A 15,908-nucleotide genomic window follows, 5' to 3' on the forward strand; every position below is an offset into this window, starting at 1 on the left:
AGCACTTGACAATCTGGTAAAATATAATACAAAGGAAAACTGCTTCAAGTTTGGAAAATAAAAGGCACTACAATATCCACTATATGTTGTGTGGAGATAATTAAAATTCCAGTAGTAGTTATTGTGTGATGATGGAGAGGTTAAGCATGGGTAGGTTGAGCAGTGAGGAGAGAGGACAGGTGAAAAGGATGGGAAACTCACACTTGGTTTGCTGTACCATCAATAGACTCTCTGGTGACAGAAATCTGCTCTTCATATGAGCTAGATCTAAGGGCTTTACCTACAGGTTTAGTTTCATCTGGCTGTGATTTTTCTTACTTATGATTTACAGCCTACAGTCTCTAGTGGTAAAGCACACCAGTTTCTTAGCTTAACTGTGCCTTAAGATTGACTTGAATAACTGTAACAGCTTGGTTATATGGGACTAGATACTACGCAACTCTTGGTTAGAGTGTGAAGTAAATAGGGAGGAACTGGGCAGAATCAAAATTAGGAATGGCAAGCAGAGCTGGTCATCCTTCTCATAATAAGTTCAGAAGTTTCTGTTTGCTTGGTACTGAAATAAAACACGCCCTTACCTCTGCTTGTCAAATACCTGTTGAAAGGATGTTTTAAACTTGTGTTTGCTTCTGTTAAGTGTATTTGTAAAGAAAAAAAACTTGTAGAATCATTTTTATCAGTTTCCCCATGGCAGAGCTGTGTGTGTGTGTATGTGTGTGTGTGTATGGTTCATAATTATTGGAGTCCTTAATATTTCATTTGTTAGCCTGGTCTTTGTACCAGCAATATTGACAACTCTGGAACTTTCTAGAATAGTCAACCTCAGTCCTGTTCTATACCTACTGAATTAGAATGTAGTTTCCACAAGAACAACAATGTGTGTGTCCATTGAATATAAAAATGTATTTCTTCATGTGGGTTGTGGTCAAAAGTATTTCAAAGGCCCTGTACTTAAACATGTAGCTGCTTGGAACCAACTGTAAAAATATAGATCACCTAAAGTGACAGAAATTAATGTAGCTCCTTAAGTTGATTATGAATGAGATACTATAGTGCTCATTTTACATAAGAGGAAGTAAAAGTTAAAATGTTGGAGGGCTTGATAAATTCCATGTAATTAATAAGTCACAGAGCTTGGATTTGTAGAAAGGAGGGTCTGTTGGGTTCTAAAGCTGCTAACCATAAATGGTCCTATAAATCACAGAACAATTTCTCTCTCCATCCTTGACAGATTGTTAAGAAGTTCAGCATAGTACCACTCAGGCTCCAATATGATTCTCAGCACTTACTCTTCGTGTGACAATGGGGTCGATTTCTCTAGGGTCTTTGTGAGCAAACATCATCAAGTCGGCATTCAAGGTACGGATCCTCTGAAATCTCAGGCGAATATAATGAGCGGAGGTGAATTCCAGGAGTTCAGGAGAGGGGTCCTCAGCACTTGGTCTCCCATTGATCAAAGAAATGTGAATCTACAAGGAGCAGATAATGGTTTACAAACTTTCTTTTCCTCCTGCTTTTGCCACATTGCAGATACAGGCTTGCACACATCTGAGTGTGGTAAAGTTATTGAGCCTTTCAATAACTGTGCATGTAACAGTTTGCTTACTACCCTCCTGTTCCATATACTAGATGCTACACTTATTTGTAATTGTGTCTTCTAAACCATTTCATCATCTTGCCTCTCATAGCATTTCCAAAAATTAAGTATTAAATCAACTATAATGTTCTCTATAAATTAGGTTCTCAATTATTTACAAACCTTTTATATAGTTAAAAAAAAAAAACACTTGGTAAGAAAATACTAGACTGTATTTGTAAAAACTAGGACCCCCTCACACATTGCATTAAAAATGATTCTGACTTTGAAATCTTCCCATGACAAATGGGGAAATATATTTCAGAGATGATATATGGAGCAAAAATGATAAATTTTAATGGAGACTAGATAAATCTTTGCTCCCAGTCATTTCAATATATTTGTTTCTGTTATGATTTATTTATTTTTTAGTAATTGATAGACCAAGAAGACAAAAATTTACACAGGCTATTAGATGCTATAAGAAAAATAGATTGTCTGAAAATGTATTGAACCTGGATATAATAGTGATTTTTTTTTAAACAAAAATAGCAGCACAGTTGACACCAGGAGAAATACAATTTGATCACCCCATTTTCCAAGTACAAATGGAACTTGCCCAAATGCACACAAAGCTGATGCGCTTTCACAGGACTACCTCAAAGGTGGATAGTTCCTTTTTCTTCTCATTTCCTTGTTTTTATTAATTGTCTGAGAATTCCATACAATGTATTTTGACCATGCTGGTTCTCTCTTCTCACTCTTTTTAGATCTCTGCCCACTCTTTCTCCAACCAAGTGAGTGTGTGTGTGTGTGTATCAAGTTTAGTGTATGATAACCATTAACTCTTGAACGTCAGGTCTTCTTGAAGCATGGTCTATACACCGGAGATTGTATCCCCTAAAGGAAAGTGTCTCTTTCTCTCCCAGAAGCCTATCAACTACCCATAAAAGAAAAGACAACTGTATCACAGGACAGATAAACTGTTGGTTCAAGTAAAAAGTACGACCACAAACAAAGGAAGTAGGGTCCTGGTACCTTTAAGAATGTTTTTAAATCAATTAGGGAAAGAGCCAAATAATTTATAATAGATCTAGACAAAAAGAAATCATCAAAAAAGAACCCAAAAACTAAAAAACCAAAACTCACAAATATAACTAGCTTATCAACAACTGATAAAACCTTATCATTATGAGGCTAGATAAATGGTTCAGCAGTTCAGAGCACTTTCTGATTTTCCAGGAGACCTGGATTCAGTTCCCAGCACCCACATAGCAGTTCACACATATCTAAAACTCTAGCTCCAGGGCTTCTGACATGTTCATATGGACATGCATGTGGGCAAAACACAAATAAACATAGAATGAGAATAAATCAAAGTTTCTATCATTTGTAGTATGATAAACTCTTTTTTTCCAGTTTTTAGGCTGACAAATCCCCCCTATTGAAAACACTCTTTGAGGACAAGGCTAGTTTTGTATGGTCACATGTCCTATTTTTCAAGTGTAAAGCTAACTGACATAAACATCTCAAACATGAATTGGGCAATGCATTTCAGAATGAGAGCATGTCAGGTTATTGATTTGCAATTTTTCTTTGTAAAAAATATAGATACTGTAATTTATATGAACTGAATGTATTCCGTAGCTTAAAAGTTCCCATTGTCCATTCCTAGATGCATGTGTTATCCTATTTGGCGTGTTAATCCATAGGAGTGGGGAGACCCTTTGGAGGTAATTAGACCATAGGGATGGTGTCTTCCTGAGGGGGGTTAGTATCTCAGTGAGAAGATTCCAGAATGCTAGCTTCTTCTGCACCAAGAAAGAATACAATATAAGACAAGAGTATGCAATCCAGGAAGAAAGCTCTCATAGTAATTGATTAGCACCATGATGACTTCTGATCTGAAGCTGCCAGCTTCTGGAGATGGGAGAAATCTAGTTCTCCAATTTAAAAGCCATGCAAAGGGAAATCTACCAGCTTGAGTGTGCATGGATATACTCTTTTAGCCCTTTTTGGAACATAGTAAGAGATAGAAAACAACTTGTCAATGTGCAAGTGTTTCCATAAATCACATATTTGTATACTGAAATATAGGGAAAAATTAAAAATAATTGTAATAGTTCATTTGGCATCCTGTATAGATATCATATACTTACACATCATTCAATCATATCAAAATTGTAAAAAATATTTATTGGGTAGTATGTTTTGAGCATACCACTTACAAATGGAGGCTTGCACACACATGCACACACAAGCATATGTGAACGTAACTGAAGAATTAGGAGTGGAGTGTTTGAGCCCCAGTGGAGGAGAACTCAGTAAAGTCTGTGTATACACTGCAGAGTCTTGACTCAGGTTAGGCAGCCTAGAATCCTAATCTGCTTTGGAAGACAGTATATCATCTGTGTTCATTACATTTTTTGACAGGCAAGTCGATGATATGTATTTCCATTCCAGAATTCTACATTTAGATAACCCCAGAGAACATTTTACAAACTGACTGCCAATAAACTACTTCAGGCACTGGAAAAATACAGCAAACACTGAGAGGAGAAACCAATTCTAATCACACACACACGCACACACACACACACACACACACACATATACCAGACTAGGCTGAAATGGATCATGAGTAAAAATATGAAACACTCCAGCGAATTGAATCAAACTCTTGATATTTAGGGTCAAATCGACTCATTGAACTGACATATTGGAGGAAGATAGAATGGCTCTACAAAAATGCTGAGCCTCACATCATTGAGTATCTTCTGCTGCTGGAGATCTTCAGAGTTACATTCATTCTCTAATGTTCTACAGTCCCTGCATCAAGCCAATGAGCTAAAAAACAATGTGTTTTAAATTACATTGTTTCTTCTGTGTAAGGGGGATCAATTAAATGTTTAAAGAAAGTAAATGATCCACAATTTTGTTAAAACTACTCTTTCTTAAATATTAACATTAGCACCCTCAAAAGGTTACTCTGTTTCTTGAATGTGTGCCTGAATTTCTTTCCTGTCTTCCCTTGATTGCACCTTTTACAAACAATTTGAAGTGAAAGAGAAACCTAATGAATATGTTGGACTATGATTTCTGAGTGTCCTTGACAGTTCCTTAATGTAGATGTTACAGGGAACCATGTTGGTCTATTTGTGGAGTCAGTGAATTTTTCACTTACAGAAACATGTTTTTAAAGATGTACATGTGCTCATTTAGGTTAGTCAGCCCCATGATAGCACCCTGAAGTATTCAACAGGAGAACACTTGTCCTCATAGCTTTGGTATGTTCACCGAGACACTCTGCCAAGAGATCTTGTGAATGTAGCTAGTTCCAAGCTACTTCTGGGATAAAGCATCAGCCAGCTGTTTGCTCATGGTGTGGGCTGCTTCCTTGGGCTGACTCTTGAGTGATCTTTCTCTCTGTCTCTCTCTGTCTCTCTCTGTCTCTGTCTCTCTCTGTCCCTGTCTCTCTCTCCCTCCCTCTCTCTGTATCCTTCTTCCTTCCCCTTTCTTCCTTTACCATCTTCATGTGTATTAAATCAAAACATTGAATAAGATATTTTCTCTGGCACAATACTAACTTCAAGTTTTCAGGACTGTTTAGCGTACTTCTGACTTTCCATGACTTGACAACTAGAGGATGTCTATCTTCAATAAAACTAAAGGGCTTCAAGACCACCTTTGCCTTGTTGTGAGGCCCTGGGAGACTCCGAAAGTCTAGTGTCTTCTGTAATGTTTTTCTATTACAGATCATAATGGTGGCTAGACAGCTGGGCTGGCACAAGAAATCATTTTTGCTGAAAATATCTGACTATGTCTACCAATTGGCCCTTCAGATTTTGAAATGACTTTCCTTAGAAAGGCACTTTCACAAATAAATGGAAAAAGTTTATCAGGATGTTTCTTTTCATTACCAAATGGCTGCCTCAGTGGACCTTCTGCTCACTAGTTGACTAGTTGTCACTAGGTAAAGTATGCTATATGGCATGTTTATCTTTGCAGATGGCTAAGAACTCTCTGTGTTCATTTTATATTACTTTAAAATGCAATTTTAAATTATTTTAGCCAACAAATAATCATGTCTTTACTCAGGAGAATTGTTCCTTATTATGTGACTGTATCTGCTTTAGATGGCTAGAAATGCTTGTAGTCATTAGTGTAGACACTAATTCTCTTAGTGTCACAAGGTTGCTGTGGTACTGGGTGGACAATAAAAAGAAGGTTTGGAGGTTATTGATAGCACATCAGAAACTTTTCATTGAGTAGCAGTAGGAATGAAGTTCAAAAAGTAGCATGTCCCCTTACAGTAGTTTTAAATCCATTTTGTATCAGCAACCTCTAAGAGTGTGCCAATGAAATCACCACAGCACAATGAGAGTTAACTGGCCCTATGGCTTTGGATAATAGGGGATGAGTATAGAGTGAAATTGTCTAATCAGAAGAACCGCAAAGTCTTTATTCATGGAAGAATGGAAGATATTAGTGAAACATACACATAATCATGTCTGTGAGAGTTAGACTCTAAAAAATGACTTTGAAAAATTAGCCTACATATTTCATTTTAAGCTGTGTACAAAAGTGATTTGTAGAATGGACAGGAGAAGCATGAGGCTTAAGAAAAAAGACAGTGTGGCATTTGTTTCTGTGCTACTAAGACAAGTAAAAACTAGATTTTGGCCCTCAATGGTAATTGGCCCTTTTCTAGTTTACACATCCCTTGGACCCTTACTGCTCCAAAGTTCCTTCCACTCAATTATATCTGCTCTCCCAAAAGTCACCAACAGCCTTTGTGTAGTTAGCTATAATGACCAATTCACAGTCTGCACCACCTCTGACCTACTATTAGGAACTGAAATAATTAATTACACTATTGATCGACTCAGATGATAAGCTTTCTTCATTTGGATCCTACCTCATCTGACTTTCTCTTCTCAATTTCCCTTAGTATTTCAGCTTGACAATACACTGAAAACTTCTAGGCAGAAGGGTGCCACGGTAAGGTGCTGTAGATCTTTGATATTTTTGTATACCTCCTGTGATATCTTCAGAATGAGAGCTATGTTTAAAGATGAAATTCATTTGTTGCACTTTGGGATGGTTTTCATTTGGGATGAGGTTGTTCATCTTATACCTTAGCCCCTAAACTTTTAGAGTGGCATGGTGCTGCTCTGTTCTCTGCCTTTTCACCTGTTTTTTAAAAATAAACTTCATACACACACACACACACACACACACACACACACACACACACACACACACACACGTGCGCACCATTGCTAATAAGAAAGCCCTACTATACAGGAAGACTAGGCATACAGAACAAACCATGAGGAGCTTCATATCTACTTTTACACTTTATGTATCAAATGTATTTTATGTACTTTTCACCATCAGTACAACAACAATAAAAAAAAATCATATTTTGTTCTTCACTGATCCCAGTTACTTGTATAGTCATTCTGTCAAAGCCTATGGCTTCACATGCAATCAATACAGCCATCTTCTATGTCTAGGTCCCCACGGCTGACGTCTATGAAAGGCAGAAATGCTGTCTTCTTAGTTTATCTAGCTGGCCAGTAGGATTCACTGGAGTTCCTGCTTTTCATGCCCAGCTCAGTTTCACTAAATAAACACCCCTTCAGCTACTTCACACCAATAATGTAGAATCATTAGAGACTTCCTCTTTTTCATTCATCCTGTGTCAAATTTATCTGGAAACATCATTGGCTTAATTTTAAATATATACAGTTGCCTATCGCTATCCATCACTTGTTTGGAACCATCATAGAGCATAGTCTCGTCATCCGTTCTCCTCTTAAACCTGAGGCATTACTGATGATTTCTGTGTACTCTACAATGTGAATCCCAAGTCATAAGAAAAGTCTGGAGTTTATCTTTAAAGTAATATAATACAGAGCATAGTGCCTAGTCTCTGACAAAATAATAAGGGCTGTTTTAAAATTTATGAATGAATAAAGTTAATGAAAGTTCAAAATAGTAAATTCAACTAATTTTCTATCTAAAAAGAAACTTTTTATGTTTGTTGATGATATTTTTTTCTATTAGAGTATGCTGTTTTCACATAAATTAAATTAAGATTAATAATCTTTCATATCCTTTTATTTCTGAGCACTTTATGTTAAGTTGACTTAAATAAACCTTATATATTAATTCTAGCCTACTATTCCCTTTCATCTTAGTTTGTTAATAATGTTAATATAACTTCAATATAAGTCAATTTTTATTACACTTTAGTTTCCTTCTGATATACTATTTTTTTGTTGGAGACTAACACATAAATATTATTTTACAGAAAACATGATATTGTATTTGAATTTAGGAACTATTCACCTTGACTTACTCAACCAGAAAAGATCTTGTCCATGGTTAATTCCATTTATTTAATAAATCACTGAGAAATTTTTAAATGTGTCATCACAAAGGAACAATTTTCTGTAAAGAAAAATAATAAGATCTGATTGTTAAAAATGCATATGTTCCTCCTTGAGTCTTAATACTCTTTTTAAGCAGAATTGGAAGTATTTTCTTTATAGGATATAGCATACTCATTTAATCTAGAGAACTTTTGGTAACTATGCCACTTTATTCATTCAGGACCCCAACAGGGATAACTACTCCTCCATGGTTGGTGATTTCAGAGTTGATTAGAGAATGATACTTTAAAGATGGCATGCCAAAGATTGTGTGGACCTGATTTCTTCTCACACCCTACTCCCAATCTACAGGCAGATGCTAGTCTAGTGAACTGTTTGTCACATATGACTGCATTATAAACAACTCTATGCTTCTGCTTCCTCCCAACCTTTCTCTTACTATCCCATACCAGGTGGGTTTTTGTGGTTTTTTTTTTTTTTTTTTTTTTTTTTTTTTTTTTTTTTTTTTTTTTTTTTTTTTTTTTTTTTTTAGATATTTTCTTTATTCACATGTCATATGATTTTTCTTTTCCCAGTTTCCCCTCCCAGGAACAAACAAACAAACAAAAACAACAAGAACAAACCCCTGTTGGCTCCCCCTCTCATGCTTGCCACCCACCCTCTCCCACTTATTGGCCCTGGCATTCCCCTACACTGGGGCACAGAGCCTTCACAGGGCCAAGGACCTCTCCTCTCATTGATGATTGATTTTGCAATCCTCTACTATACACATGCTGCCAGAACAATCAGTCCTACCATGTATACTCCTTGGTTGGTGGTTGAGTTCCTAGGAGCTCTGAGGGTACTAGTTAGTTCATATTGTTGTTCATCCTATGGGGCTACAAACCCTTCAGCTCCATAGCTCCTTTGGTCCTCTCTCTAACTCCTTCCTTGGGGACCCTGTACTCAGTTCAATGGATGGCTGTGAGCCTCTACATCTGTATTAGTCAGGTACTGTCAGAGCCTCTCGGGAGATAGCTATATCAGGCTGGCTTGTCCTTCCTTCAGTCTCTAGTCCATAATTAGTCTCTGCAAGTCTTTCTGTGGGTATTTTGTTCCCCCTTTTAAGAAGGAATGAAATGTCCACATTTTGCTCTTCCTTTTTCTTGAGTTTCTTGTGTTTTGTGGGTTGTTCTTCCTGTATTCCGAACTTCTGGGTTAATAACCACTTATCAGAGAGTACATACCATGTGTGTTCTTTTATGATTGTGTTACCTCACTCAGGATGATATTCTCCAGATCCATCCATTTCCCTAAGAATTTCATAAATTCATTGTTTTTAATAGCTGAGTAGTACTCCATTGTGTAGATGTACCACAATTTCTGTATCCATTCCTCTGTTGAGGGACATCTGGGTTGTTTCCAGTTTCTGGCTATTATAAATAAGGCTGCTATGAACATTGTGGAGCATGTGTCCTTATTACATGTTGGAGCATCAGGGCTAATATCCAGTGTATACAAAGAGTTCAAGAAGTTAGACTCCAGAGAACCAAATAACCCTATTAAAAAATGGGGTACAGAGTTAAACAAAGAATTCTCAACTGATGAATACCGAATGGCTAAGAAGCACCTAAAGAAATGTTCAACATCCTTAGTCATCAGGGAAATGCAAATCAAAACAACTCTGGGATTCCACCTCACACCAGTCAGATTGGCTGGGAGAAAAAACTCAGGTGACAGCAGATGCTGGAGAGGTTGTGGAGATAGAGGAACACTACTTCATTGCTGGTGGGACTGCAAGCTGTTACTCTGGAAATCAGTATGGCGGTTCTTCCTGAAATTGGGGATAGTTCTTCCGGAGGACCCAGCTATACCACTCCTGGGCATATACTCAGAGGATGCTCCATACCAGGTGTTTTATTCCAGACATATACATTGTTTCAATTGCTCTAAAACTGACATTGTTTTTCACCTGTTCTTTTGAGTTATAAGTCGAGCATTTGTCTTTCCTGGATGAAAGCTTTGCCTATCATGGGATATTTAAACAAATTCTTCACTGTCGAATAGATTGTCATTAATAAGTTGAAACATAATAGCAAAATTAACTATCTGCATAGAATATTTGTCATCTCTTCTTACTTCTCTAGTCACCTAGTGAAAATCAAAATCCTAGGTCTACATGATTTATCAGCTCATTAAAAAAAATATCCTTTGCCTCTCATTTTGAAATAGAGTAAGATGAGACTCCTTTTTTTCTCTCCATACAAAAACAGATTTCACGGGGAAGTGACTTCTATGTTCCATAAAACTAAAAAAGCACACAGAAAATCTAAATTTTAAGCAAATCCGTGGGCAGGATTAAAGTCTCAGCTGCTTTAGGGGTTTTAGTTTTTTTGGGAAAGGAGATATCATATGACATGTAAATAAAGAAAATATGGAATAAAAAATAAAAAATGAAAAATAAAGTCTCAATGTTGAGATTTTCCTGGTTTTCAGAATATGTCTTGTGTTCTTTGTTTCAACAACGCAAAGCAATCCAGCCAAGCACTTGTTTCTAAGTCCTCAATTTATTAACTTTCATCTAAACATGCCCTGATGGGTAACCTGTAATCTACTGTTGTAGCCCCCGAATTACTGATGCTAACTCTGCAGTTACAGCCTTACAAAGGAGACCCCAGCGTTGTGTACAGTTTGCCCCTGCATTTCTTCCCTCAGAAGCTCCCATTTTTCCCTCCTGCCAGGCAAGTGCAAAATGTAGGCAGCTGATTTTTGTGCTGTGTCCCCAAGTAGCAAGCCCAGGGCTTCCTCTGCCTCCCTGGCTGCTCCAAGGTAACCCAGTCTGGCGTTAGAATGGCACTACCCATAAAGTTCCCTCTTAATGAAAAACATTCTGAGGAGTCAAATGCTAAATTGAGACAGACTCCTCACCTCTGCATCGCCAAAAACTAGCTCTCTCTCTCACTGATAAATGGCTGAGCTCTCCAGGTGTCTGTCCTTGGGACCTTCAAGAAATAACAAACTCAAAGAAGATTAAGGCCCTATGTTTAAATCATAGAAAAAGGTAATCAGAGGTCACAGACAGTTATGGCCAGTCATAAAATTAGTTCCTGATAAACCCATGATAGACACTCTTTAATCCCCCTCCCAGCTTCAGTTCCATCCCAGCAAATGATACTGTTTGAGTTACAACCTACCCTGCTTCCATTCCGCTTCACCCTAAGCAAAGAATTCCTAACTACACTGTATATAAACCTAATGCTTTCTGAACTTGTTATCACATGCTAGCACCGATGGGGAGGGGAGAGGCACTAGTGATCCAAATCAAGACTCGAAATAATAAAAACACTCTTTTGCAAGTTGCAGCGGACTTCGCAATTCTTGGGCTCTTCTGGGTTTCCTGTGGACTCAGGGCAAAACACCATCATAATTAAATGAAAGAGCATATGACTTCCACTGCTCATGATGTGTAAGAAGTATGCTGACCACTAAGTGCCAGAAATTTTCAAAAGTTGTAAAATCATTACTAAATGTGCACCACACCCTTTCCTTTGATTTCTAACTCTGAAAGGTCCTTGACATATACAAGTTTCTTTTACATACTGTATTCTTAGTACTTTTAAAGTAATAAAACAATAACCTAAGCAGTATTTTATTTACCATTGTTATTTTCTTTATGCAGTTCTGTTGTATTTGCATGGATAAAAAAAAGATTTGTCAAAATAGGTTTCTCAGTCTCTTTGGGGAGCTTCTCATTTACATTTTGTCAAATGCAAATGTTTGGCAAATGTCATTGTGCTGTCAAGCCAAAACTATATGGGGATACGGTTATCATATGATCTTCCCAGGCAGGAAGGAATCCAAGGAGAGCAGCTCCAGAGCAATTCAAGAGGGAAAATACCAGCAGGAAACTCACTCAGACATTTGTTTGTGTGTGACTCAACCAGAGATAGCTTAAGAAAATAGAATCATTAACCATCTATTCCTCTCTTGCTTGTGTTTCAGTAGAACCTTGCATATGAATACATTACCTGTTACTATTACTCAGTTAGTAGATGTCAGAAAGCATGATCAGAATGTATCAATGGATGCCACCTTAATCCTGCCAGTGCTTCTTGAAAGATATCACTCTTGCTTAAAGAATGGAAGCACTACTGCTGATGCCAAGAAGAGTTTGCTGACAGGAGCCTGGTATAGTTGTCTCCTGAGAGGCTCTTCCAGAACCTGACCAATACAGATGCTGATGCATGCAGCCAACCATCACATCAGACTGAGCATGGGGACCCCAATGGAGGAGTTAGGGCAAGAACTTTAGGAGTTAAAGGGGTTTGCAACCACACAGGAAGAACAACAACATCAACCAACCAGACCCCCCAATGCTCCAAGGAACTAAACTACCAATCACAGAGTAAACGTGGGGGAACCCACGGCTCAGCTGGATATATACAAGAGTATGACCTTATCTGGCATAAATGGTAGAGGAGGCCCTTGGTCCTGTGGAGGCTCGATGACCCAGGGTAGGGAAATGCTAGGGCACTGAGGTAGGAGTGGGTGGGTGGGTGAGGGAGCAGCCTCATAGGGGCAGGAAGTAGGAGAAGGGTATAGAGGGGTTGTGGAGGAGAAACTGGGAAGGGAGATAACATTTGAAATATAAATAAATGAAATAACCAATAAAAATGTGAAAAAGAATAAAAACACTGGATTTTAGGCAATTATGTCCAGGAGTAGCTGAGACATGGCCTAATTCTAGTCTGACTTCACTGACTATAGTCATTAGCCCATTACACTATCAAACAAATCAATGGTTTAATAAGCATCCCTTCAATAAATAGCATCTGGTCATGCAGATACAACTGGAAGACTTATAGTGGCAGGAAGCCACTGCGGATGAGTCTCTTCCCCATTCTGTCATGAGACATGCTACCATCCAGTGTTACTCAGACAGGGTCCTGCCATCCAGTGTGACTCCGACAGGGTCCTGCCATCCAGTGTGACTCACACAGGGTCCTGCCATCCAGTGTGACTCAGACAGGGTCCTGCCATCCAGTGTGACTCCTCAGACAGGGTCCTGCCATCCAGTGTGACTCCTCAGACAGGGTCCTGCCATCCAGTGTGACTCCTCAGACAGGGTCCTGCCATCCAGTGTGACTCAGACAGGGTCCATGTATTACTCCATTTCCCCTCTGTGCCTCACCCAGGATTCTTCAGATTCTTTCTATGGTTCTTGTTTCCCCTTAATTAACTTTATAAGATTTGCCTCTCTAGTTTTATGTATTGAAGACTGTCTGGTGTGGAATTATTATTATGCCCCCGTCCTACTCAGACATCACTGGAGAAGCCTGAGAATAGATTTCCTGAAAGGGGACAGGCTTGAGGCAGAATAGAATATGGAAGATCACCAAGTCACGGGAAAATTCTTTACTCAGTAGTCTATCTAACACTATTCATATCAATACAGACTCTTGTGGCTTATAGAAGCAAGCTTTTGAGAAAATTACAACCACAACTATTGATTTCTTGGAGTGGATGAAGGAACCATTTTATCCAGGAATAATACAAATTCTACCTTTTGTATTAATTTCAAAATTTTCCAAATTTTTATTAAATTTAGCATAAACAAAATTTGTGGGGAAAGTTTTGCTATGTAAGTATTTTATTAAGTGAGAATAGTGGCACACAAAACGATTTACACTTTGTGAAACCTCTACAAGGTTAAAGTGCTAAAACTCTGAGCTACAAGGAGATAAAAAAATGTTCGTACTCAAAATAAATTGCAGTGAAATTAATATGGTCTTTTTAAATAGGAAGATGTAAATTAGAGCAAGTCCTGAATACAGGGAGTGTTCCATGACCTACATTGATAGCACAGAACAATCTGTACCCTTAAAAGCCACATAAAAGCACAAAGGAAGTCCAAAGCAACATTTTTCTGTTTTGTTTTCAGTCCCTGTGTGGGAACACTTGTTTAAAATTAAAATCTTGGAGCAGGCACTGCAAATAGTGCGCCAGATCCTGTGTCATTCTGTTGGAATAAAGCCTGCATGTGTGTCTAAAGGAGAAAATCAGTTTCCTTCAGCCTTGTCCTCTTATTCAAAGCCTCCTCAGAAAGTATGTTTGGACCTCACAAGCATACAAATTAAATTTTATATTAATATGTTGTTTTGATGTAGCATTTTGTGATGACCACTGATAGACTCAACTAGTTAGAGTCAAGCACTATAGATACACAAAAAGATCCCTCTAAAACAGCAAAACATAAGAGACTAAATTACAATATTAAAATAAAAATCTGATGTTTGGAGAGAATTTGAGATATAGCTCTATAAAGCTGAACATGCTCCTTAGGCTCACTATTTTGATGCCTCTGGTGTTGTGTGTTTGTAAATCAGGATTCACAATCCCACCTTGACTTTTGCTCATCTCTTGTTTGACCACCTTTCTCCTCTTACTCTATTTTTACATTCTTAACTTAGTGTAGTACTTTCTGTATCTTATTTATTGTTTATCTAGCTGTTGTTTAGCAATGTCCTTTAAGATAAGCCCTTCATCTTGAAGGAAGGCATGTTAAAAGAGGTGAAAGAAAGGGATGCTCTAAGGCAGTGTGATTAACAACCCCTTTGAGGTAGACTGATCCATACACAGGGGTTGCATATCAGATATCCTATTTATCAGATGTTTACATTATGATTCATAACAGTATAAAATTACAGCTATAAAATAGCAGCCAAAATAATTTTATGGTTCATAGTCACCACAACATGAGGAACTGTATCAAAAAGTTACTTCATTAAGAAGGTTGACAACCACTGCTCTAAGGGATGTAAAACATTTCAGCCTGCAGAGAAACTCATTAAACTCAGGAAGGAAGTAAACAAATCAGTAACTTCAGGAAGTCTCTGAAACTGATCAGATTCAATCTCAGAATTATACACAGCTATACAATCTGCAAAAAGACACTCTTAGACAATCTGAAGTACAGAAATGCTCAGAGAAGCTGGGTAGTATGGAATAATAAGTAGACATGAGCCACATTACTTGTAAGAAGCAAAAAGTAGCTCAGGTGCCTGGAAGAGACTCAGGTCAACTGAGCTGCTTGGAAAGGACACCCATCTTGTTAAGCACCTTCAGGCTACCCAGTATCCCCGAGACTTCTAGCTTGCATGAATTATCACCTGTCTTTGGATAGACTTCTGTAGATGTCTTTGAGCCATTTCTACTTTGAGAAACCCTCCAAGTAGCCCCCATAAAATTCACTGCTTCCCCAAGCTGCACCTTGGTGGTATCTGTACATTTTTCTGGTTTTGCTTTTCTATATGGAGTGAGTAGATACTTGTTCGCATCTCCCCAGGAATAATGAAGTACAACACTTGTCCTGCCTACATTCTCATTATAAGAGAAAACCTGTATCAATAGTTTGTTAAGTTTCTATGTTTTTAAGTGTAGTCACATTTTCCACATCTCTACACATGGACTCAATGATCTTTGTATCAGAAAATACTAGTTTTATTCCTCATGTTTCATAATTTTCATTGCATAAGAAAACTTTTCTTATAACATTATTTTTTTAGCAAAACAAAATTTGTATTCCCACAAATGTAGAGTGCTTTATTTTGGTGAATCAGACCCTACCATGGGATTCTCTGTATGGTATGGCTCTTGCTAGTTGTGTGCACATGTTCAATGAGTTTGGTTTTTAAAATCCCACTAATTTATGTGTTCAATGATGATTTTGCTACTTACTACTCTGATGATTATTTGAGCCATCTATTTCTATTTTTCTTTGTATAAAGCAAACAATAACAATACCTTAAACTTCTATTGTGTGGATTAAAACAAATTCATGTGAAGTTATTAGAATAGTGTATAGCTCAAGGAAAAATGTTATTTGTTATTATTGAGAGTAAGAAAAAAAAATCATGAAATTACTATGCATCTCATAGGAATCTATCCAATTA

At 37.6% G+C, this 15,908-nt stretch overlaps 1 protein-coding gene across 1 annotated transcript in view; it reads right to left on the minus strand.

Annotated features, from left to right (window-relative positions):
• The window catches only part of Lama2 (laminin subunit alpha 2), a 668,494-nt gene that overhangs the window by 399,944 nt on the left and 252,642 nt on the right, over window positions 1–15,908 (minus strand). Inside the window, exon 5 of the mRNA XM_031380750.1 lies at window positions 1,290–1,469. Within this exon, the coding sequence (XP_031236610.1) occupies window positions 1,290–1,469 (180 nt within the window). The remainder of the gene's footprint in view (window positions 1–1,289; window positions 1,470–15,908) is intronic.

The sequence above is a fragment of the Mastomys coucha genome, unplaced genomic scaffold (assembly GCF_008632895.1).
Source record: "Mastomys coucha isolate ucsf_1 unplaced genomic scaffold, UCSF_Mcou_1 pScaffold2, whole genome shotgun sequence".
NCBI classification, from domain to species: domain Eukaryota; kingdom Metazoa; phylum Chordata; class Mammalia; order Rodentia; family Muridae; genus Mastomys; species Mastomys coucha.